General features: G+C 52.2%; 1 protein-coding gene across 1 annotated transcript in view; it reads left to right on the forward strand.

The window, feature by feature from the left end:
• Positions 1–19,354, forward strand: part of LOC133354654 (N-acetyllactosaminide alpha-1,3-galactosyltransferase-like) — a 42,887-nt gene extending 23,533 nt beyond the window's left edge. Inside the window, exons 2-7 of the mRNA XM_061571686.1 lie at positions 3,485–3,608; positions 4,485–4,571; positions 7,093–7,134; positions 8,690–8,827; positions 10,140–10,293; positions 13,404–19,354. Of these exons, the coding sequence (XP_061427670.1) occupies positions 3,517–3,608; positions 4,485–4,571; positions 7,093–7,134; positions 8,690–8,827; positions 10,140–10,293; positions 13,404–13,949 (1,059 nt within the window). The 5' untranslated portion in view covers positions 3,485–3,516 and the 3' untranslated portion in view covers positions 13,950–19,354. The remainder of the gene's footprint in view (positions 1–3,484; positions 3,609–4,484; positions 4,572–7,092; positions 7,135–8,689; positions 8,828–10,139; positions 10,294–13,403) is intronic.
• Positions 19,355–24,210: the final 4,856 nt, after the last annotated feature.

Below are 24,210 nucleotides of genomic sequence, written 5' to 3' on the forward strand. Positions count from 1 at the left end.
ACCCGAGACAGCTTTCCTTAGAGGCCAGACGACGCCAAAAGGCGCACAACTCAAAGACAATGTGCGCCTTTTGGCGTCACCTTGTCTCTGCCAGATAGAAGGGTAAAAAGAACAATTTAGATATTTTTTACTGGCAAATGAGGTTCCAATGGAAGTATATAAAGCTTAATAAGTTTAGTTCACATTTGGTTATTTGACCGTGAACGACATCGATTTCGTATCCTCATGAACCTCCACCCCACCCCCAAACACCTTGAAGACCGCCACTTAGAAATGGGCATCAATCAGTGACTTTTTTTCACGTCGCTGCTGCAAGGAATTTAAACACGCCCTCCGCATTCCGCGAGAACTAAATGCATCTTTTGCCGCAGGAGGTGTTCGCTCTCGCCGTTTCCCGGCTCTCACAACGGGTTTTTTCAGTTCAACACGCAAGTCGGCTTTCGCGACCGATATTATTCGCGGTGAAGGTATTTTTTGGGGTCAGATCTTCGTAACCCTCCACCACCCGACGCAGCCAATTAGTAAGGGATCTGCCACGTCAACAACGACGCCAATGGGTTTACTAATCCAGCCCACCGGTGTGTTGGCGAGTAACCCCACAACATTTACAATTTGAGTAGTACGACGTTTCGCTGGTAATTACATCCGGTAAAGTCACGTAGGTAAAAAATTAAAATTAATAAAATTAAAATAAAGGCTCAGTCCCATTTACACGCACCTTTACATCATCAGCACGTAGTTTACACAACAAAGGCTCATTCCTAACAGCGTGCTTCAGCCGCACCGAACCTCACAAAAATAATATTCAGGGCCTACCTTGCCTCCTCCCACCCTCAACCAGTATATATACAAGGACTGTGTTCTTGGAATTTCTCTCACTTGATACAGCTATCGTGCTGTGACGGTTCCACCTGAAGACGGAAGCTTGTGTTGCCTCCGAAACGTCGTGATTTTTATTTTTATTTTACTTTTATTAATTTTGATTTTCTACCTACGTGACTTTACCGAAAAAAACCTAAGAATTTGAATCCTTGCAGTCACGAAAGCTTCAAATCTAGAATTACATCCGGCATCATCGGGCGAATTGCCAGAATGTTTTATTTGTTTGTCAGGCCGTGAACCAGATGTCCGCGGGGTGTGCGCGACTGCTTTAAAGATCGTTTCGAGTCCCTTTCAAAAGGAAAAGGCTCTAGAGAATGTTGTCGCCGAGGCAAGGAGCATTCGTGGCCGGTGAAGGGTGACACAGGAGTTCGCGGCGTCGCGTGGCGTGGCGTGGCGGAAACAGAATTTTGATTCATCACTCGAGAAATCCGATGAGCTGTGAAACTCGTCGTTTCTTTTCTTTTTAAATCCTTTATATTAAGTTCGCTTGCTTGCTTGCGTGCTTGCTTGCTTAGGACCGTGCAAATCTTTCGGTCGTTTTTTAACCCACTTCCCGTGATCCAATCTAGCTGACATTTTGCACACAGACTCGTTGTGCGTGACAATTAATGTTCGTAAAAAAATTTTTTCCAAAATTTTACACTTTTTAGGACAAAAATATTATATTTAATTACCCATTGCTTAATGCTGCCATGCAATCATCTGACCCATAGGTGGCAGCCATCTCAAGCCAGAGGACGAGAGGACTCTAGCCGCCACGCATATAAAGGATTTATAGTGAAAAACTTAGTTTTTACGGGTTTACTTGTTTCCACACATGTCCAGCAAGGTGCACGTGGGGTCTGAAAGTTACAACAGCAAACAATCATAAATAAAACACACAATGATAAGAGTGCAAACGTTGAATGAAGGTAAACAAATAACTTAAGCTAAAAACGTACTAACTGCGATGGGGAGCGGTGGCGCAGCGGTTAGCGCGCTAAGCTACGAATCCGGCCATCCGAGTTCGGTTCCCGCTCATGAGCACCAACACCGATGTCTGAACTGGTCACGTGCCTACCCAAGCGACCTGGCCACAAATTAAAGCACAACGCGAAGTGGCTGATCATCATTTTGGGGACATTTATAGCAGCCGAATACTCTAAACGTGTGATGTTGATTTTAAATGTGGAGGGAAAAACTGGAGGACCTGGAGAAATATCCATGCGACCACGGGGAGAGAGAGAGAGACACGCAAACTCCAAATATACAGCAGCAGGCGTCAGGCTCGAGATCGAACCCACGACCTCCCGCACACCAGGCGAAGTAGTTAAAATCTCCTAGCCACCGTGATGATGATGAGAGAGAGAGAGACACGCAAACTCCAAATATACAGCAGGCGTTAAGGTCGGGATCGAACCCACGACCTCCTGTATACCAGGCGAGGTAGTTAACATCTCCTAGCCACCGTGATGATGATGAGAGAGAGAGAGACACGCAAACTCCAAAAATACAGCAGCAGGCGTCAGGCTCGGGATCGAACCCACGACCCCCTGTATACCAGGCGAGGTAGTCAACATCTCCTAGCCATCGGTGGCGAGACGTTGATGTCACAGGGCGCGAATCTTCACCCTGTACGGAATGCAGGCCCTGCCCCTCGAAGTGGAATTGGCTTGCGGAGTTTTGGCTGCGAGTCAGAATTCGCAGCGCAACCGAAGTTTTATATATTTATATAAAAACAAAAACACAACGATACATACTCTTAGGGTTTTTTCGATAAAGTCACGTTAAAAAAACGTAAAGTCACCCACCCACGTGACATTACCGAAAAAAAAAAAACTACGAGTATGAATTCTTGCAGTCACGAAAGCTTCAGATCTGCAACGATACATATCCATTCTAGATTTGAAGCTTTCGTGACTGCAAGGATTCATATTCTTAGGTTCTTTCGGTAAAGTCACGTAGGTAACAAATTTAAATTAATAAAAGCAAAACAAAAATAAAACAAAAATCACTTTGCTTTTATTAAATCCTTTATATTAAGTTCACTTGCTTGCTTGCTTGCGCGCTTACGACCGTGCAAATCTTTCGGTAGTTTTTTAACCCACTTCCCGTGATCCAATCGAGCTGACATTTTGCACACAGACTCGTTGTGCGTGACAATTTATTTTCGTGAAAAAAAATTTCCAAAATTTTCCACTTTTTAGGAAAAAAAAAATTTCATATTTAATTTAAAATATCAATGTGATAAAAATTCAACTCTTACTCAAGAAAAACCGAAATGAATAATAAAATAAAACCGATGCCGCGCATATAAAGGATTTATAGTGAAAAACTTTGTTTTTACGGGTTAATTTTTTATTTTTATTTTTTACCTACGTGACTTTACCGAAAGAACCTAAGAATATGATACATATCCAACATAATACGCATCAAACCTCTGCCAGACGGGTCGTAATCGAACCAACAACCTCTTCCATGGCCGCTCCACGCCGTGACCACGTGGGCCCTACCCCTGTCCCATCGTCGTCCGCTTGCCCTACCGCGCTGTCGCCCCCCCCCCCCACCCCCGTCTCTGTCCGCGTCTTCACGTTGCCCGCCTGTGCCCGTGATGAACCCCCAGGCAGGGCCGCGAGCCGCACCAGCGAGCGAGCGATGGCCATGAGTGGAACGTTGCATCGCATGCTGCTCCTGCTGATGCTGATCATCGGCAGCTTCACGTTCGGATTCATCATGCACGCGTCAAGGCATGCCGCTCGCTCGCAAACTCGCTCACTCACTCGCTCGCTCCGTCACTCACTCATTCACTCGCTCGCTCACTCCGTCACTCACTCGCTCTCTCACTCGCTCGCTCCGTCACTCACTCGCTCACTCCATCACTCGCTCACTCGCTCGCTCACTCCGTCACTCGCTCACTCGCTCGCTCACTCCGTCACTCGCTCACTCACTCGCTCGCTCGCTCACTCCGTCACTCGCTCACTCACTCGCTCGCTCACTCCGTCACTCGCTCACTCACTCGCTCGCTCACTCCGTCACTCACTCACTCGCTCACTCACTCGCTCACTCCGTCACTCATTCATTCACTCGCTCACTCACTCGCTCGCTCACACGGCCACTCATATACCCACCCGCCCCAGTACCGCACTCAACTCACCAACCCACTCACTCAACCGGTAACTCACCCACTCGCACACCGAGTAACTTACCTACTCATTCGCTCACTCACACATCCACTCACTCACCCACTCACTCACTCACTCACCCACACATCCACACACTCACACACCCACTCACTCACTCACCCACACATCCACCCACTCACACATCCACCCACTCACACATCCACCCATCCACTCACTCACCCATCCACTCACTCACCCACCCACTCACACACACACCCACCCACTCACACATCCACCCATCCACTCACTCACCCACCCACTCACTCACCCACACATTCACCCACTCACACACCCACCCACTCACACATTCACCCATCCACTCACTCACCCACCCACTCACACATCCACCCATCCACTCACTCACCCATCCACTCACTCACTCACTCACGTAGCCAGCAAGTCACCCACTCACCCATCCGTGTGGGACGTGTGTCATTGCAGGACTGGGAACTACTACGTGGAGGCTTTAACCATCGCCCTGCAGTCTCCATTTCATACCCCTAGAATCGAATCCAACATTGACGACAGGTAAATGTTCCCATTAACAGGTACATGTGCCCATTAACAGGTGCATGTACCCATTAACAGGTACATGTGCCCATTAACAGGTACATGTGCCCATTGACAGGTACATGTGCCCATTGACAGGTGCATGTGCCCATTGACAGGTACATGTGCCCATTAACAGGTACATGTGCCCATTAACAGGTACATGTGCCCATTGACAGGTACATGTGCCCATTGACAGGTACATGTACCCATTAACAGGTACATGTGCCCATTGACAGGTACATGTGCCCATTAACAGGTACATGTGCCCATTAACAGGTACATGTGCCCATTGACAGGTACATGTGCCCATTAACAGGTACATGTGCCCATTGACAGGTACATGTGCCCATTGACAGGTACATGTGCCCATTGACAGGTACATGTGCCCATTAACTGGTACATGTGCCCATTAACAGGTACATGTGCCCATTAACAGGTACATGTGTCCATTAACAGGTAAATGTGCCCATTAACAGATACATGTGCCCATTAACAGGTACATGTGCCCATTAACAGGTATATGTGCCCATTAACAGGTGTATGTGCCCATTAACAGGTACATATGCCTATTAACAGGTACATGTGCCCATTAACAGGTACATGTGCCCATTAACAGGTACATGTGCCCATTAACAGGTACATGTGCCCATTGACAGGTATATGTGCCCATTAACAGGTATATGTGCCCATTAACAGGTACATGTGCCCATTAACAGGTATATGTGCCCATTGACAGGTACATGTGCCCATTAACAGGTACAGGTGCCCATTAACAGGTACATGTGCCCATTAACAGGTATATGTGCCCATTAACAGGTATATGTGCCCATTAACAGGTACATATGCCCATTGACAGGTACATGTGCCCATTAACAGGTACATGTGTCCATTAACAGGTACATGTGCCCATTAACAGGTACATGTGCCCATTAACAGGTACATATGCCCATTAACAGGTATATGTGCCCATTAACAGGTACATGTGCCCATTAACAGGTACATGTGCCCATTAACAGGTATATGTGCCCATTAACAGGTACATGTGCCCATTAACAGGTACATGTACCCATTAACAGGTATATGTGCCCATTAACAGGTATATGTGCCCATTAACAGGTACATGTGCCCATTGACAGGTATATGTGCCCATTGAAAGGTATATGCCCCCAAAGGTTTGCAGACAAACCTCTGAAAAAAAACCAACCACAAGAGAATAGAAATCCGAGCAGAGACAGCCACGTGGCAGAAGAAATCTAAACAAATCGACAATCTTGATCAGTCGGAAGCTGTTCTTTGAGTTAGGCGTGACGTGGCACTGCACTTGTCACAGGCGTCACAGACGGTGGCTAAGCAGGAACAGCATGTGCTGCGGATTCTATTGTGCATGACTGTCCGCCTGTATTTACATGCTCCCACGTTTCACCTTGCCAAGAAAGAACGAACTCACTCGCCCACTCCCTCGCTCGCTTACCAACTCGCCCAATGACTCACCAACTCACGCAATTACTCACTCACCCACTCACACAATCACTCACTCACCCACTCACGCAATCACTCACCCACTCACGCACTCACCCACTCACGCACTCACCGACTCACTCCCGCACTCATTCACGCACTCACTCATGCACTCACGCACTCACCCACTCCCGCACTCACTCATGCACTCACCCACTCACGCAATTACTCACGCATTCACCCACTCACTCACCCACTCACGCATTCACTCACCCACTCACGCAATCACTCACTCACCCACTCACGCAATCACTCACCCACTCACGCACTCACCCACTTACACACTCACTCACACACTCACGCACTCACTCACCCACTTACGCAATCACTCACCCACTCACACAATCACTCACTCACCCACTCACGCAATCACTCACTCACCCACTCACGCAATCACTCACCCACTCACGCACTCACTCACCCACTCACTCCCGCACTCACTCACGCACTCACCACTCACGCAATTACTCACGCATTCACCCACTCACTCACCCACTCACGCATTCACTCACCCACTCACGCAATCACTCACTCACCCACTCACACAATCACTCACCCACTCACGCACTCACCCACTCGCACACTCACTCACACACGCACTCACTCACCCACTTACGCAATCACTCACCCACTCATGCAATCACTCACCCACTCACTCACCCACTCAAGCAATAACTCACTCACCCACTCACTCACCCACTCACTCACCCACTCACTCACCCACTCACCCACCCACTCGCTCGCTTACTTGCTCATCGAATGACTCGCCCACTCACCCACTCACGCAATCACTCACCCACTCGCTCACTCACCTACCCAAAAACTCACCCACTCGCCCGCCAACTTACTAACTCGCTCAACAATTCACTCGCCCTACAAAGTCGCTCACGAACTAATTTGGTTAGTTTCATCGAAACTCACTCACCAACTCACCCCACACCTACGAACTCAACCAAGTCGATTGCTCTCTCCGTTTTAGGGACCTTCCCGTGAGCGTTCCAGATTCGATGTTCAACGCCAGGTGAGGCTTGCCACCATGAACCCACACGCAGGGTCCGACATGCACGAGGAATTGTACAGGGTGGTTTAAAAAGATGGACCCATATGGGAACCTCATTTGCCAGTAAAAATATGATAATTGGTTTTGTTGCCAGATAGAAGGGTAAAAAACCAATTATCAAGATGGACCCAATTTCAAAGCAGGATATTTCACGATGGCAACATGTTGCAATGACACAAAACGTTACAAACGGTTTAATGAGTTCTCGCGTTTTACCAACCATTTTATAAATGCTCTATGTGCCCTCCACCTGCCGTGCGGACAACATCGAGACGATAGTTGAATTCGTCCCAAACGCCTCTCAAAGTGTCTTCTTACACTGAAGTCACCGCTGCCGTGATTCTGTCTTTGAGGTCATCCAGATTAGTCGCTAATGGTAGCACAAATCCACGGCCTTTGACGTATCCCCACAATAAAAAGTCGCAGGGTGTGATGATGTCTGGGGGTCTTGGGGGCCAAGAGTGTAGCGCCAAGTCTTGGGGTCCCGTGCGACCTATCCAACGTTGAGGCGGTGTGGCTTGCGAATGACTGAGGCCTAGGGGCTGTTTGTGCGCTGGGAAAGGCATCTAGCAGTAATCATTTGAAACTCTATGCCCCGCCCTCTCTATGCCCTGCCCTCTCACGTGGTAAGAGTTTCATTCATGGGCGGTTCGTGGTTGCAGAGATATAGCGATTTCAAATCGGGTCCATTATTTTCAAACACCCTGTATTGTTTTTATACGTTGAACATCTTTTGCACCGTACGTAGCCAACTGTGCTAATGGGAGGTGTGGGGAAAGGACGAGAAACTGTGGGTCTCTATGTGAGTGTATGGGTCTCTGTGTAAGTCTATGGGTCTCTGTGTGAGTCTATGGATCTCTGTGAGTGTATGGGTCTCTGTGTGAGTCTATGGATCTCAATGTGAGTCTATGGGTCTCTGTGTGAGTCTATGGGTCTCTGTGTAAGTCTATGGGTCTCTGTGTGAGTCTATGGATCTCTGTGTGAGTGTATGGGTCTCTGTGTGAGTCTATGGATCTCAATGTGAGTCTATGGGTCTCTGTGTGAGTCTATGGGTCTCTGTGTGAGTCTATGGGTCTCTGTGTGAGTCTATGGGTCTCTGTGTGAGTCTATGGTCTCTGTGTGAGTCTATGGTCTCTGTGTGAGTCTATGGGTCTCTGTGTGAGTCTATGGGTCTCTGTGTGAGTCTATGGGTCTCTGTGTGAGTCTATGGGTCTCTGTGTGAGTCTATGGGTCTCTATGTGAGTCTATGGGTCCCTGTGCGAGTATATGGGCTCCTGTGCGAGTCTATGGGTCTCTGAGTCTATAGTTATCTGCGTGAGTCTATGGGTCTCTGTGTGAGTCTATGGGTCTCTGTGTGAGTCTATGGGTCTCTGAAAACATGAAAATTTACTCACACACACCACACTTACACACAACGTATTGACACACACACCACACTTACACACACACAACACACACACTTACACACACACCGTATTGACACGACACGCGGTCACCCTAACGCCACCAAACGCAGGGCCCGCGAGGACGTGAGGACGGAGGCGCCGTGGGGGGCCCCCATCGTGTGGGACGGAACGTTCCAGCCGGACCACGTGGACCGCCTGTTCGAGAAGAGGAAGACGCGAGTGGCACTCACCGTGTTCGCGCTCGGCCGGTGGGACGCTCGCTCACCCGCCCGCCCCTGTTGTGGTGGTGGTTGTTGTGGTTGTTGTGGTGGTTGTGGTGGTTGTGGTGGTGGTTGTTGTGGTTGTGGTGGTTTTGGTGATGGTTGTTGTGGTGGTTGTGGTGATGGTTGTGGTGATGGTTGTTGTGATTGTTGGTGGTTGTTGTGGTTGTTGTGGTGGTGGTTGTTGTGGTGGTTGTGGTGACGGTTGTTGTGGTTGTTGGTGGTGGTTGTGGTGGTGGTTGTTGTGGTTGTGGTGGTGGTTGTTGGTGATGGTTGTTGTGGTTGTTGTGGTTGTGGTGATGGTTGTTGTGATTGTTGTGGTGGTTGTTGTGGTAGTGGTTGTGGTTGTTGGTGGTTGTTGTGGTGGTTGTGGTGATGGTTGTTGTGGTTGTTGGTGGTGGTTGTTGTGGTGGTGGTTGTTGTGATGGTTGTTGTGGTTGTTGTGGTGGTTGTTGGTGGTTGTTGTGGTGGTTGTTGGTGGTTGTTGTGGTGGTTGTGGTGATGGTTGTTGTGGTTGTGGTGATGATTGTTGTGGTTGGTGGTGGTTGTTGTGGTGGTTTTGATGATGGTTGTTGTGGTGTTGGTGGTTGTGGAATACATCGAAAGCGGTTTACTGAACCTGTGCCGGGCCTCCCCTAGGTCGAGTCGGCCTCAAATAGAGTACAGTGCCTGGTGGCGCTCTAGTGTGTAAACATCGCCACTGGGGAGACAAAGGCGGCCGGCGGGCGTGGTGCTGCTGGCCACAATCCCATAGCACTTGCCCCAGCAGTCAGTGCTGGCTATACACCGTGCCGTGCAGCTTTGTCTTTGGTGGAGGTGGAGGGATGAAGGGGAGGGGTGGTGGAGGGAAGGGGGGTGGAGGGAAGGGGTGGTGGAGGGATGAAGGGGAGGGGTGATGGAGGGGAGCGGTGAATCGATTTGCAAACCGTGGTTTGTGGCCTTCTAAAGAAAACAAAGAATACACAACAGGCGACGTTTCGGGCAACGGGGTCTCCTTCAGAGCGCATAGGCAGCGCAGGCCAGAGAACCGGAGTGGACGACAAGGTGACGAGTGCCGCCAGACGACATCACAGCGCGTGGAGCCATGCCCCTGAGCCCCGAAGCAATCCAACCACCACTCACCGGCATGTGCTCCGTGACCCCCTGACCCCTGACCCCCTGACTCCTGACCCCCTTCCTCCGCTTCCTCCGTGCCCTCCAGGTACCTGCAATCCAACCACCACTCACCGGCACGTGTTCCGTGACCCCCCCTGACCCCTGACCCCCTGACCCCTGACCCCCTTGCCTCCGTGCCCCCCAGGTACCTGGACAAATACCTGGCGAGGTTCCTGACGACGGCGGAGAAGCACTTCATGGTGGGTCACAACGTCACCTACTATGCCTTCGTGGAGAACGCCAGCCGCGTGCCGCACATAGAGCCACTCGCTCCGGGACGCTCACTCGCCATGGTGGAGGTGAGCCGTGGGGGGGGGGGGGGGTGAGTCAGGTGTGGGGGGGGGGGTGAGCCAAGTGTGGGGGGTGGGGTGAGGGTGAGTCAGGCGTGGTGGGGGGGAGCCAGGTGTGGGGGGGAGGGAGTGAGCCAGGTGTAGTGGGGGAGGGTGAGCCAAGTGTGGTGGGGGGGGGGGGTGAGTCAGGCGTGGTGGGGGGTGAGCCAAGTGTGGGGGGTGGGGTGAGGGTGAGTCAGGCGTGGTGGGAGGGTGAGTCAGGCGTGGTGGGGGGGTGAGCCAAGTGTGGGGGGTGGGGTGAGGGTGAGTCAGGCGTGGTGGGGGGGTGAGCCAGGCGTGGTGGGGGGGTGAGCCAAGTGTGGGGGGTGGGGTGAGGGTGAGTCAGGCGTGGTGGGAGGGTGAGTCAGGCGTGGTGGGGGGAGGGGAACCAGGTGTAGTGGGGGGGGGAGACAGGTGTGGTGAGGCGGGGTGAGCCAGGTGTAGTGGGGGGGGGGGCCATGATTAATGTGTAAGAGATTCTCCCAACATTTTTCATGTATGATATATTTTTTCAATAACATTGAAAATTGTAAAACATTTTAAAATTATTAACTTTTACAATTTTATTATTTTTAAACAAATTTGATAACCTCAAATTCCAAGCAACAATTGTCCATCTTTTTTTGCATTGCTCGCAGGTGAAATGAGGTGCCCAGGGTTTGTCTTGATCCCTGACAGGCATGCCGATATATGCCTTGTAGGTTTCACACATCTTAGCAGATGCTTCCACAGAGTACTTTTTCGCTCTTGTCTTGATAAATTGGCCGCAGACATCGCAAAATGCGTCTGCCGGATGCTTGCAGCCTCTTGATGCCATCTCAGAAAAATGCAGATATGTATCCACTTAGGTAGCTGGAACTAAACTGAACTGGTGGGCTTAAGGCCGCTGTATTTATACTACTATTTATATTATTGGAAAGTTCTAGAATGTCCTAGATGTTTACTTAGCACTGAATCTATCAGGAATGTTCTGGAAAATAGGATACATTCCAAAATATCACTGTCCTGGTCACAAAAGCAAAGTTTGGGTGGAATAATAGGCATTTTCTGTACTTTTGAGGCAGAAGCAATTAGGAAATAAAACTTAGTACCCAGGAACAAAGTGTTACACAGTGTAATCACCACGGTGGCTAGATGTTGACTACCTCGCCTGGTATACAGGAGGTCGTGGGTTCGATCAAGACCCTAACAACACCTGCTCTATCTTTTGAGTTTGCGTCTCTCTCTCATCATCATCATCACGGTGGCTAGGATATGTTAACTACCTCGCCTGGTATACAGGAGGTCGTGAGTTCGATCCCGACCCTAACGCCTGCTGCTGCATATTTTAAGTTTGCGTGTCTCTCCCGTGGATTTTTGTCCGGGTCCTCCGGGTTTCCCCCCTCCGCGTTTAGAATCGATGTCACGCGTTTAGCGTGCGTGGCTGCGACGCATCTGCACGTGATGGCGATTGGCCAAATTTTTTGCGCGATCATTTGACGTGGCCACGTGGTCACTTCTGAAACACATAGCAGCTCAGTAGGGCCTTACCCGGCACAAATAAAACAAAGTAAAGTTAAAAGTGTCGATTTAAAGCTTTCGTGACTGCAGGCATTCATCTTCTTGGTTCTTTCGGTAAAGTCACGTGGAAAGGAAATAATAAAATAAAAAAAATAAAACATAATTCTCGCGACGTTTCGGCCACAACGCAAGCAGACCTGTTCCTCACCTGAGGACGGCTGCTTACGTTGTGGCCGAAACGTCGTGAGAATTATTTTATTACGTTTCACTGAGCTACAGAGGAGTTGAGAAGCAGTGGCTGTGATCGCTGTTCATCGCAGCGGTAGACAATCGCTGCTGAACTTTGACTAGCTGCATCCGAGGTCGATGCCATGATTGACTACTCAACACGTGTTCTTGCTTCTTTCGGTAAAGTCACGTAGAAGGGAGATAATAAAATAATAAAAAATAAAGAATTTGATGGCTTTATTTTAGTTATTTTATTATTTCCCTTCTACGTGACTTTTACCGAAAGAACCAAGAAGAACAAAGTAAAGTTTATAGCCGAGTTTATTTTAGAGTTGGGCGGTGCAAGAGCGCCGATGGGTTGGATGTCGCGCGGTCAACCCTGAAGCGGCGATGACGACCTCTGTCGATGATGTTGTCCGATGGCAAATTCCCCGGCACTTACACCGGGCGCGGCTCCGTCGTGGGGCACGGTCACACGCAAGTGGCACGCCAACAAGCCTCTGGCGGTTAGTCAAATGTTGTTTGGTCAGAGCCGGTGAGAGCTCAACAGGGCAGCATGAGGTCTCATTTACGTGAGTGAGGTGCAATTTACGACTCCGATGCAGGTTGCTGTTAGAGGCTCACGCCACGTTTATTTAAGGGCTTACGCCGAGTGGATAAGGCTTATGCCGAACCAGCACCCCCCCCCCCTAGCCAATAACTCCCCCAGGGGACAGGGGACTGGGACCCCTACACCCCGGCTAACTCGCCTCTCCACCCTGCCCTGGGCTGGACTACCCCCAACCTCGGCCGGTCGGGCGGAGTAGCCTCCCCTAGCCTCGTGCGAGGGTCAAGTCCCCGAGAACCCACTCCTACCCCCGACGAACCCCGGTTCCATCCCGGGTCCCCCTTTAAATACCCCCCCCCCCCCCGTGGGGCATGACGTCATCGTCCTCCACGGCCCGCCTGACGTCACGTCCCGCGACGCCACTCTCTCCGAGGGGCGCGCGTGACGTGATGTCACCCACTACGCCTCTACACTTTGATGTGGTAATCATATTTCTCTAACATGGAGGGTGTATCCGCCACACTGCCACCACCTACCCACCACCATCGCCACCACGCGCCCACCACCACCATCGCCACCACCCACCCACCATTGCCACCATTGGCACCACCCTACCACCGCTACAATCACCACCGCTACAATCACCACCACCACCCACCACTGCCATCATCTCCACCACCCACCCACCGCCACCCAACCACCACCCACCACCTACCACTGCCACCATTGGCACCACCCTACCACCGCTACAATCACCACCGCCACCCACCACTGCCACCACCATCCCCTACCCACCCACCACCAGGTGGAGAAGCGGGCCCGCTGGCAGGACATCTCAATGGACCGCATGAAGATGATCGGCGACCTGATCGAGGGCACCGCGTCGCGCTCGCACGACTACATCTTCTGCTTCGACGTCGACCAGCACTTCACGGCGCGCTGGGGCGCCGAGGCGCTGGGTGACACGGTGGCGCTGCTCCAGGCCTGGTACTTCGACCAGCCGCCCGAGGCCTTCACGTACGAGCGGCGGCCCGAGTCGGTGGCCTACATCGCGCCGGGCGCCGGCGACTTCTACTACCACGCGGCGGTGTTCGGCGGACGATGCGCCGCGGTGCTGAACGTGACGCGCGGCATCTACGCGGGCATCACGCGGGACCGCGACGCGGGTGTCGAAGCCCTGTGGCACGACGAGAGCCACCTGAACCGCTACTTTCTGGACCACAGGCCCAGCAAGCTGCTGTCGCCCGAGTACTGCTGGGACCCCAAGATCGGCATGTCGCAGGCCATCCGGCTCGTGCGCCTCGAGTGGGCGCCAAAGGAGTACAACGAGCTGCGCGAGAACGAGGGCTGAGCGGTGGCGGTGGCGGCGGCGGCGGTGCGAACGGTGGGCGGCAGAGGTCGCAAATGGGTTTTGATTCCTTACCCGTACCCGGCCGCACCAGGGTCGCAAACGGGTACCCGTACCCAGCCGTACCCGTACCCTACCCGTACCCGGCCGTACCCATACCCTACTCGTACCCGGCCGGGTACGGGTAGGGTACGGGTATCTGGTACCCGATTGCGACCTCTGGGATGAAGCCATGTTGCAGGCGCGGGTGGATTGATTCTAGGAACTTGAATTGTGAGAAGAGACAAGACGTTGGGAAATGAGTGACAAACGGTTACTCACCAGTGACTCACTGCCTACCCGTACCCGGGTACGGGTAGCCGGGTATCGGGTACGGGTATCGGGTACCCGGTTGCGACTTCTGGTGGGCGGGCGGGGGGGGGGCAGGAGAAGGGGGGGTCTTGAACGGTTGCGTCGAGCGTTGAGTCGTTAGATCTCGGGGTTAAGTCGCTCCTAACCCGCATCCCACAGCGCTATAACCGGGGTTCACTCGCTCCTTACCCAGCCTTCATAGGCGCTCTCTGACAGCCCTTGCACCAGCGGTATGTTGATGCTATACGGTGTGGAGAGGTGGGGGGGGTGAATCTTCGTCTTTGTGTCTCAGCGTGGTTGGGTGGCGTGCGACGTGTTCTACTCAAGCGTATTTATGTGCGCGCGACGTTGTCTATTGATGGAGTTGTGTTTTTCGGTCGAATCTAATGTAATATATTTTTTATGTCCCCTAATTTAAATCTAAACGGTTGCGTTGTTTTGTGATTCGTGGTGGCAGGGATTGGGGCGCAGGCTTCAGAGTGTATTTATTATTTATTTTGTACAGCTTGGGGCTAATTGTCCACGTGGTCTTGATTCGGGGCTACAGCACATGTATTTTTCTACATTTATAAATTTACTGTATGTACATAGTGACGATTAAAGATATATAAATATGACGATAATTTTCCTTTTTAAACAAAAAGGCCCTCGCTCAAATCAGCCGGGCCTTACCGCGTTGAATTGTCGTACAACTCGTGGCAATCATCTTGGGCAACTCGAGCGCGACGCGTTGATCCCAACTTGTCACCGAGTAAACTTTCGATTCGCCTTCGTGGGGATGTTCGAGTCCGGGCGAAAAACCGGGGGAACGGCAATTTTTTTTTTTTATAACGAACAGGCGGAATTAACTCAGCCGGGCCATCCCGTACAGATCGGTCTCTCCATGATAAATATAATTTAAAAAAACTAAAAACACTCTTTGTTAGGTATCCCACATCAGCCTCTCACGGTCAGCCGGGAGCGTGCTCCGCCTGCAGCGCCGCTGATTTCAGGACGAGCGGAAGTCCGGACCGGTTTCTTCAACTCTGGCGTCCGGTCGGCAGCAAAAGGGCAATTCAGTCGGCGCTGTCCCCAGCACCCTCTCCGCTCTAGCTCCAAGCAAGCGATTCTATAGGTCCACGGCAAATACCGTACACGGCCCGTTCTCCTCTCGCGTGGTGGTCGTTGCGTTCCTGAAGAACAGCGCGTTATGTAAAAATTCGCGTTGTAATAAATCATGTATCATACAGGGGGTAAAGCACGGTCCGCGAGAACGCACGAGATGTGTACGCAGGACGGAGAAAAGACCGGGGCGCGCACATGGGTGTCGTCCAGAAACATCCAGCAGCATCCCAACGCCGAAGTGGCCGCAACGCGACCGCTCATCAGAGGTCGCAAACGGGTTGTACCTGGCCGGGTACGGGTAGCCGGGTATCGGGTAGGGTACGGGTATCGGGTACCCGGTTGCGACCTCTGCCACTCATTCCCACTGGCGCTGCCGATGCAGCTCCGCTCGCTCGCCACGTCGCGTCCAACCCGCGTCGAGAGAACAACGCGCGGCCTCGCAGGAGAACTGTCCGCGCTTGCGGAGAAAAGAACTGACCATTGCGTCCGTGACTACGCAAGTCAGGAAAGGTGCTGGCTAAGGAAATAATAGATCATACCCTGTACCCTAAGCGGCACAGTATACCATTGGTACCTCATTTGCCAGTAAAAAATATGATTGGTTTTTTACCCTTTTATCTGGTAACAAAACTGACACCTTTTTTTGGTGCACCTTTTGGCGTCATCTGGTCCATCCCATGTGAGACTAGGCTCGAAGGAAAGCTGGTGTGGACCAATCAACTTCAAGGACAGTGCATACATTATCAGAGTTATGTTTTTTGTTTGCATCATGACTGCAGGTATTGTGGTCTATGCAAACATGACAAGGTGCCAGTTTTGTTGCCAGATAAAAGGGTAAAAAAAACAATTACCGGCACAATATACTTTGAGATGATGGAGTTGGGGTTCTTGGTTTACAGGCCGACCTTGGGCACAGATCGCGCTTCGGCGAGCGGCGGTATCTTCGCGAGCTCCCGTCGCTCCGTCGACTTTGGCACCACGACCCGAGCTGATCACGTAATCGCAGTAATTCGCGTATCCGTGCCGCTGCAATGCAGCGCGTGCGTACCACGTGACCACGCACGCGCGCTTGAACTTCTTTCGCAACGTACGTAGCCAACCGTACTAATCGGAGGTGTTGGGGGGGGGGACAACACTAAACGCGTTGGGGTTTCACGCCATGCAGGGCTACGTCTCACCCACGGGTAGAGAGAGCGTGCCGCTGGTGGGGTAAGTGGGCCGATGTCGCCATGCGCGTGGATTCCCCACCCTCCCACCCCCCTCGTGAAGTAGCCTGCAGGGGTGCCACGTGGCGAGATGTTAACTACCTCGCTTGGTATACAGGAGGTCGTGGGTTCGATCCCGACCCTGACGCCTGCTGCTGTATATTTGGAGTTTGCGTGTCTCTCTCTCATCATCATCACAGTGGCTAGGAGATGTTAACTACCTCGCCTGGTATACAGGAAGTCGTGGGTTCGATCCCGACTGTATATTTGGAGTTTGTATGTTTCTCCCCGTGGTCGCGTGGATTTTTCTCCAGCTCTTCCGTTTTTTTCCCCTCCACGTTTAGAAACAACGTGCGCTCAGAGTATGTGTCTGCTAAACATTTCCACGTGATGATGATGATGATAAGCCGCTTCGTTGGGCTATCGTTTGTGATAGCCAGAGTCGCTTCTAAGAAAGAGCTTCAGTAGCTCACTTGGACCCTTACCTGGTAAAATAACAAAAAAAAAGTTTTACAGTTTACACGATTGGAACCTCATTTGCCAGTAAAAAAAATATATGATAATTGGTTTTTTTACCCTTCTATCTGGCAACAAAACTGACACCTTTTTTTACAAGGAGTCATGTTTGCATAGACCACAATACCTGCAGTCATAATGCAAACAAAAAACATAACTCTGATAATGTGCACTTTTTACTGGCAAATGAGGTTCCAATGGTGTAAATGCTTACCCCGAGCTCTCATACTCTGATGGTGCATTGTCTTTGAGTTGTGCGCCTTTTGGCGTCATCTGGTCCAACCCATGTGAGACTAGGCTCTAAGGAAAGCTGTCTCGGGTGTGGACCAATCAACTTCAAGGACAGTGCATACATTTTCAGAGTTGTGTTTTTTGTTTGCATTATGGCTGCAGGTATTGTGGTCTTTGCAAACATGACTCCTTGTAAAAAAAAGTGTCAGTTTTGTTGCCAGACAGAAGTGTAAAAAAACAATTATTTAACAGTTTAGTTTAGGTCGGTGGTCATATTTGAGAAGAATTCGAACCGTGACTCTGGTGGACATTGGCCACCGGAGTCTTCTGCTGTTGTTGCGGTTCTAACGACCCCACGGGAATTGTTCACCATCGGGTAAAAATGTTAACCAGGGCAGCCCGCCGGGTTCGAACCACTAACGAATGGTAACACGGGGTCAGCGCGCGTCACTGAGTAGTGAGCGAGTGACCCTGAGGCCTTCCAATAAGCAGCGAGACCCCCCCCCCCCCCCCAAGCGCGCAGCGCCGCGGTTGCCGTGTCGGTGTCGTCCTCGCGGTGAGAACAGGTTCAGGCTCCACTCCGTGCCGTGGTCTTATTTACACGCAGCGAGGTTAGATTTCATTTTTTTTCATCATTATTTTGTTCAGCGCCGTACTCGTACGGACTGCCGTACTTTTTAAAATCATTATTTTGTTCAGCGCCGTACTCGTACGGACTGCCGTACTTTTTAAAATCATTATTTTGTTCAGCGCCGTACTCGTACGGACTGCCGTACTTTTTAAAATCATTATTTTGTTCAGCGCCGTACTCGTTCGGACCGCCCTACTTTTTAAAATCATTATTTTGTTCAGCGCCGTACTCGTTCGGACCGCTCTACTTTTTAAAATCATTATTGTGTTCAGCGCCGTACTCGTTCGGACCGCTCTACTTTTTAAAATCATTATTTTGTTCAGCGCCGTACTCGTTCGGACCGCCCTACTTTTTAAAATCATTATTTTGTTCAGCGCCGTACTCGTTCGGACCGCTCTACTTTTTAAAATCATTATTGTGTTCAGCGCCGTATTCGTACGGACTGCCGAAACTTGTATTTAGTTTGAAGTCCCCGACGCGGAGTGATCTCGCTCGGGGGATGAGACTCCGGTTGGACCGCAGACAGCGGTGGGCGGCGTGCTCGCTGGGGCCGCCCGGGAAAGCGGCCTTTTTTGATGGCTGTCGAGTTGATCGGGCAACAGTGGAAATTCCACATTAACGTGGCCGGGACTGCGGGTGGTGTGGGAGCGGGGGCGGGCGTGAAGCGGTTCGACCCACGAACCCAGGAGATGCGAGTTCCGATTCGTTAACCTGAACTGGTTCCGTGCCTGCTGTGCGTAAACGTCAGCAACTGGGGAGACAAAGGCGGCCGGGCGTGGTACTGGCCACCCCCCTCCCCCCTTTCGTGTACTGTGCTGGCCTTCATAGGTGCCACTCGCTAACAGCAGCCGGTGTGAGCTGCACGGGGGAATTTTGTTTTGTTTTCGCCGTACGATGGATGACGGCTGCTGACTTCCTACCAGCTGTTCCCTGTTTTAGTCGACCTCGGTGGGATCTTGATGATGGGCTGAGCGGGCGCGATTTGAACTCGCGATGTCACGAACTTCGCTGTGTCGGGAAACTCCGGGGCATGAAGAGCGAACGTAAACCTGGAAATGTGATGAACGATCCATAAAAGAGGTTTTGTTTGGGTTAGATCGCGTAAATATGTAAATGTTGTGTCGTTAAACCCGCCACCACCCGACACAGCCAACTAGCAAGGGTTGTCACGTGAACAGAACGTGCCCCGTTCGTCACTAGTACAGCACGCCAGTTGTGTGTTGCAGAGCCAATAAACATTTACAATCTGAGTACAACGTCTCACTAGGAATTGTTTGGCAATAGCCAAAAAAAAAAAACCTCTATTATGGATTATATTGGTCGCGAAAGCCTTCTGCGTGTTAAAGTGATAAACGATGATGGGGGGAGGGTGGGGGGTCGGGGGGGGGTCGGGGGCCACGTGTCCGCCCCACCGTCACGTGGCTGGGACCCGTCGGAAGGTTGCTCCAACGTTGACGCAAAGTTCACCCGTTGGCCCAAAGTTGCGTCAACGTTGGGCCAACGTTCACCCAAAGTAGGCCCAACGTTGACTCAACGTTCGCGCAACGTTCACCCAACGTTGGGCCAACGTTCACCCAACGTTAGCCAAACATTGAGGCAACGTTCACTGAACATTGGGCCAACGTTGGCGCCACGCTGAGTCCATGTTGGCCCAAAGTTGGGTGAACGTTGACGTCAATGTTGATGCCAACATTGACGCAACGTTGCCTCCACGTTGGCGCGCAACGTTGAGGTCCATGCGGGGCCCCCTCTGTGCACTCAGCGCTTCCTGTGGAGACCTTGGGGTGTGCGCTGCGACGGCGTTCAAGTTGCGGCGGAGCTGTTCCCCGTCTACCCGCGGTGACCCCCCCCTCCCGCCGACTCCCAGCGACTTCCTCCACTGATCGGTTTGTCGAATAAAAAAACAAAAAGCCCCAACTCGCAACACTTCACTTGGCATTGCGGGTGACATCCGTGGTGTGCGTGTGCGGTGTCGCAGAGGGGAGTGGAGTGGGATGAGAGGGGAGAGGTAGGAGAGTGAGGTGGGAGGGGAGTAGAGTGAGATGGGAGGGGAGTGAGATGGGAGGGGAGAGGTAGGGGAGTGAGATGGGAGGGGAGAGGTAGGGGAGTGAGATGAGAGGGGAGAGGTAGGGGAGTGAGATGGGAGGGGAGAGGTAGGAGAGTGAGATGAGAGGGGAGAGGGAGGGGAGTGAGATGGGAGGGGAGAGGTAGGGGAGTGAGATGGGAGGGGAGTAGAGTGAGATGGGAGGGGAGAGGTAGGGGAGTGAGATGAGAGGGGAGAGGTAGGGGAGTGAGATGGGAGGGGAGTAGAGTGAGATGGGAGGGGAGAGGTAGGAGAGTGAGATGGGAGGGGAGAGGTAGGGGAGTGAGATGGGAGGGGAGAGGCAGGGGAGTGAGATGAGAGGGGAGAGGTAGGGGAGTGAGAGGGGAGGGGAGAGGTAGGGGAGTGAGATGAGAGGGGAGAGGTAGGAGAGTGAGATGAGAGGGGAGAGGGAGGGGAGTGAGATGGGAGGGGAGAGGCAGGGGAGTGAGATGAGAGGGGAGAGGTAGGGGAGTGAGATGGGAGGGGAGAGGTAGGGGAGTGAGATGAGAGGGGAGAGGTAGGAGAGTGAGATGAGAGGGGAGAGGGAGGGGAGTGAGATGGGAGGGGAGAGGCAGGGGAGTGAGATGAGAGGGGAGAGGTAGGGGAGTGAGATGGGGGGAGAGGTAGGGGAGTGAGATGGGGGGAGAGAGGTAGGGGAGTGAGATGGGGGGAGAGAGGTAGGGGAGTGAGATGGGGGGAGAGAGGTAGGGGAGTGAGATGGGGGGAGAGAGGTAGGGGAGTGAGATGGGGGGAGAGAGGTAGGGGAGTGAGATGGGGGGAGAGAGGTAGGGGAGTGAGATGGGGGGAGTGAGATGGGGGGAGAGAGGTAGGGGAGTGAGATGGGAGGGGGGTAGGGGAGTGAGATGGGGGGAGAGGTAGGGGAGTGAGATGAGAGGGGAGAGGTAGGGGAGTGAGATGAGAGGGGAGAGGTAGGGGAGTGAGATGAGAGGGGAGAGGTAGGGGAGTGAGATGAGAGGGGAGAGGTAGGAGAGTGAGATGGGAGGGGAGAGGTAGGGGAGTGAGATGGGAGGGGAGAGGTAGGGGAGTGAGATGAGAGGGGAGATGTAGGGGAGTGAGATGAGAGGAGAGGTAGGAGAGTGAGATGAGAGGGGAGAGGTAGGGGAGTGAGATGAGAGGGGAGAGGTAGGGGAGTGAGGAGATGAGAGGGGATAGGTAGGAGAGTGAGATGAGAGGGGAGAGGTAGGGGAGTGAGATGAGAGGGGAGAGGTAGGGGAGTGAGGAGATGAGAGGGGATAGGTAGGAGAGTGAGATGAGAGGGGAGAGGTAGGGGAGTGAGATAGGAGGGGAGAGGTGGGAGGGTGCGTGGAGGGGAGTGAGATGAGAGGTAGGAGAGTGGGTGGAGGGGGAGTCGACTGAGATGAGAGTATAGTGAGATGAGTGGGGAGTAGAGTGAGATGGGTAGGAATTTAATAAAGATGTGAAAGCTGACACGCGTAGAGGGCGAGGGGGAGGTGGGTTCGGAGTTTCCTCACCTCTCAACCCACTGCATCCACATTACGAGGCTATTTTCAGCACGGAACACCTGAACACACAGGCAAAGCTCCCACCCATGTAGCCTTCAACAGACTGTAGGGGCAAGTGCTATCAGAGAGTAGCAGCGCCTATGAAGGCCGGCACGGCACACGAGGGGGTGGGTGGCGACAGCACCACGCCCGGCCGCCTTTGTCTCCCCAGTGGCGATATTTACACTCCGCTACACCAGGTACTCATTTGAGGCCGAGTCGACCTAGGGGAGGCCCAGGACCGGTTCGGTGTTGGCCGTGAGCGCAGCGCCCTTAATCGATGCGCCCACCGCATCGCCACGGGAGAGACAAAGGCGGCCGGGCGTGGTGCTTACCACCCCGCCTCGCCCCCCTCGTGTGCCGTGCCGGTCTTAAAAGGTGCTACTCGCTAACAGCACTTGCCCCAACGATCTGTTCAAGGCTATACGGGGGATCTTTGTCTTTGTTGCGTGTGGGGAAGGGGTGGAGGGAGGGGCTGGGGACACCTGGGCTCATGTCACCTAATGGCGACACGAACAGGTGACTAAGCGAAGCTTAAATTACAAACAACGCCGTTGCTGTTGTTAGGTACAATTACATTCACCACCACCATCATCACCATCCACCCATCTTAGTGCTTCTTCAGTGGGCCGGGTCCCAGTGGAGGCCCCGTGAGTAGTCATAATGACCACCACCATCACCACCACCATCACCATCATCATCAACGTCATCATCACCATCATCATCACCATCATCATCACCATCATCAATGTCATCACCATCATCATCAACGTCATCATCATCACCAACAACGTTACCATCACCACCATCACCATCATCAACATCATCATGACCATTATCATCGTCATCACCACCATCATTATCGCCATCATCAACGTCATCATCATCACGTTAACTTGTCCGCTCATCGCTCTCGTAGAGAGAGGGGACGACTCAGAGAGAGAGAGAGAGCAACGACGACTCAGAGAGAGAGAGGGGACGACTCAGAGAAAGGACGACTCAGAGAGATAGAGAGAGGACGACTCAGGGAGAGAGAGGACGACTCAGAGAGAGAGGACGACTCAGAGAGAGAGGGGACGACTCAGAGAGAGAGGACGACTCAGAGAGAGAGAGGACGACTCAGAGAGAGAGAGGACGACTCAGAGAGAAAGGGGACGACTCAGAGAGAGAGGGGACGACTCAGAGAGAGAGGACGACTCAGAGAGAGAGGACGACTCAGAGAGAGAAGACGACTCAGAGAGAGAGGGGACGACTCAGAGAGTGAAAGAGGACGACTGAGAGAGAGGACGACTCAGAGAGAGAGGGGACGACTCAGAGAGTGAAAGAGGACGACTCATAGAGGAGTCGCCGGCGCTACCAACGATTGCCCACCGAGCTCTGCGATCCTCTGTGTATGTTAAATTGTTACCGGCCAGCGAATGACGCAGCGTTCACGTGCTGTGAGCAAAGCGGAGCCACCCCGAGTAACCCCCACGCCTTTGAGCGAGCGAGGGCGAAACACTCGATCCCACACAGGCGGAACACGCCGTGTCGGCTTTCCCGACCAACATTATCCATAAAACAGGTTTTGTTTTGGAGTGGAGGGGAGGGGCGGCGTATCACGTGAATAGAAACGTGTCGTTAAACCCACCAGCACCCGACACGATCTACTCCCAATAAATAAAAACCCTCTCCATGATAGCCGCAAGATGTTTTCCGTGTTCCTGGCAGAGCCGGAGTACACCCACACTCACCCCCACGTGGCCTCGGACAATACCACACCTGGCCACCACAAAGGTAACAAACGTCACCTGCCCCACCCCCCCACCCTCCACCCCCCCGCCCCGCCCCTCCACCCCATCACACCGCCCGACTTTCTTCCTCTCGATTTGAAGCTTTCGTGACTGCAAGGATTGATATTCTTATGTTTTTTCGGTAAAGTCACGTAGGTAAAAAATAAATTAATAAAAGTAAAATAAAAAATTAAAATAAATAAATCACGACGTTTCGGAAGCAACACAAGCCTCCGTCTTCAGGTGGAACCGTCACAGCCACGACAGCTGTATCAAGTAAATGAGAGATCACAAGAAATATATATATACGGAGTGGTAGCTCTTGTAATCTCTCATTTACTTGATACAGCTGTCGTGGCTGTGACGGTTCCACCTGAAGACGGAGGCTTGTGTTGCTTCCGAAACGTCGTGAAATTTTTTTATTTTTTATTGTTTTACTTTACTTTTGTTAATTAAAAATTTTCACCTACGTGACTTTACCGAAAAAACCTACGGATATTTCTTCCTCTCCCCTCCCGGTGGCTCAGGGCAACGTTCGATCTGCCGGTTTAACGTTACCCGGGCGTGTATCATGACCCATCGTTCACCTGTAGGGACAATCCCTGGCTCCCCCTTTGTTCGAAACCGCCTCCACCCCTCCACCCCTATAAGTGGCGACTTAGAGGGGGCGGGTTGGGGGGGTGACCGCCTAAAACCTGCTTGGCTCTAGCCCAAGCAGGAGTGATTATTATAATTATTATAATCATTACCAACAAACGCGGCTCTGCGTTGTGGGCAGTAACACCACTGAGTCTCCCAACAGGACTGCGGGTGCTACATGTGGAAGTGTGGTCAACGCCACTCATTCT

This window comes from Lethenteron reissneri, chromosome 48 (genome assembly GCF_015708825.2).
Source record: "Lethenteron reissneri isolate LAM-NWPU_2019-01 chromosome 48, ASM1570882v1, whole genome shotgun sequence".
In the NCBI taxonomy this organism is placed as follows: Eukaryota; Metazoa; Chordata; class Hyperoartia; order Petromyzontiformes; family Petromyzontidae; genus Lethenteron; species Lethenteron reissneri.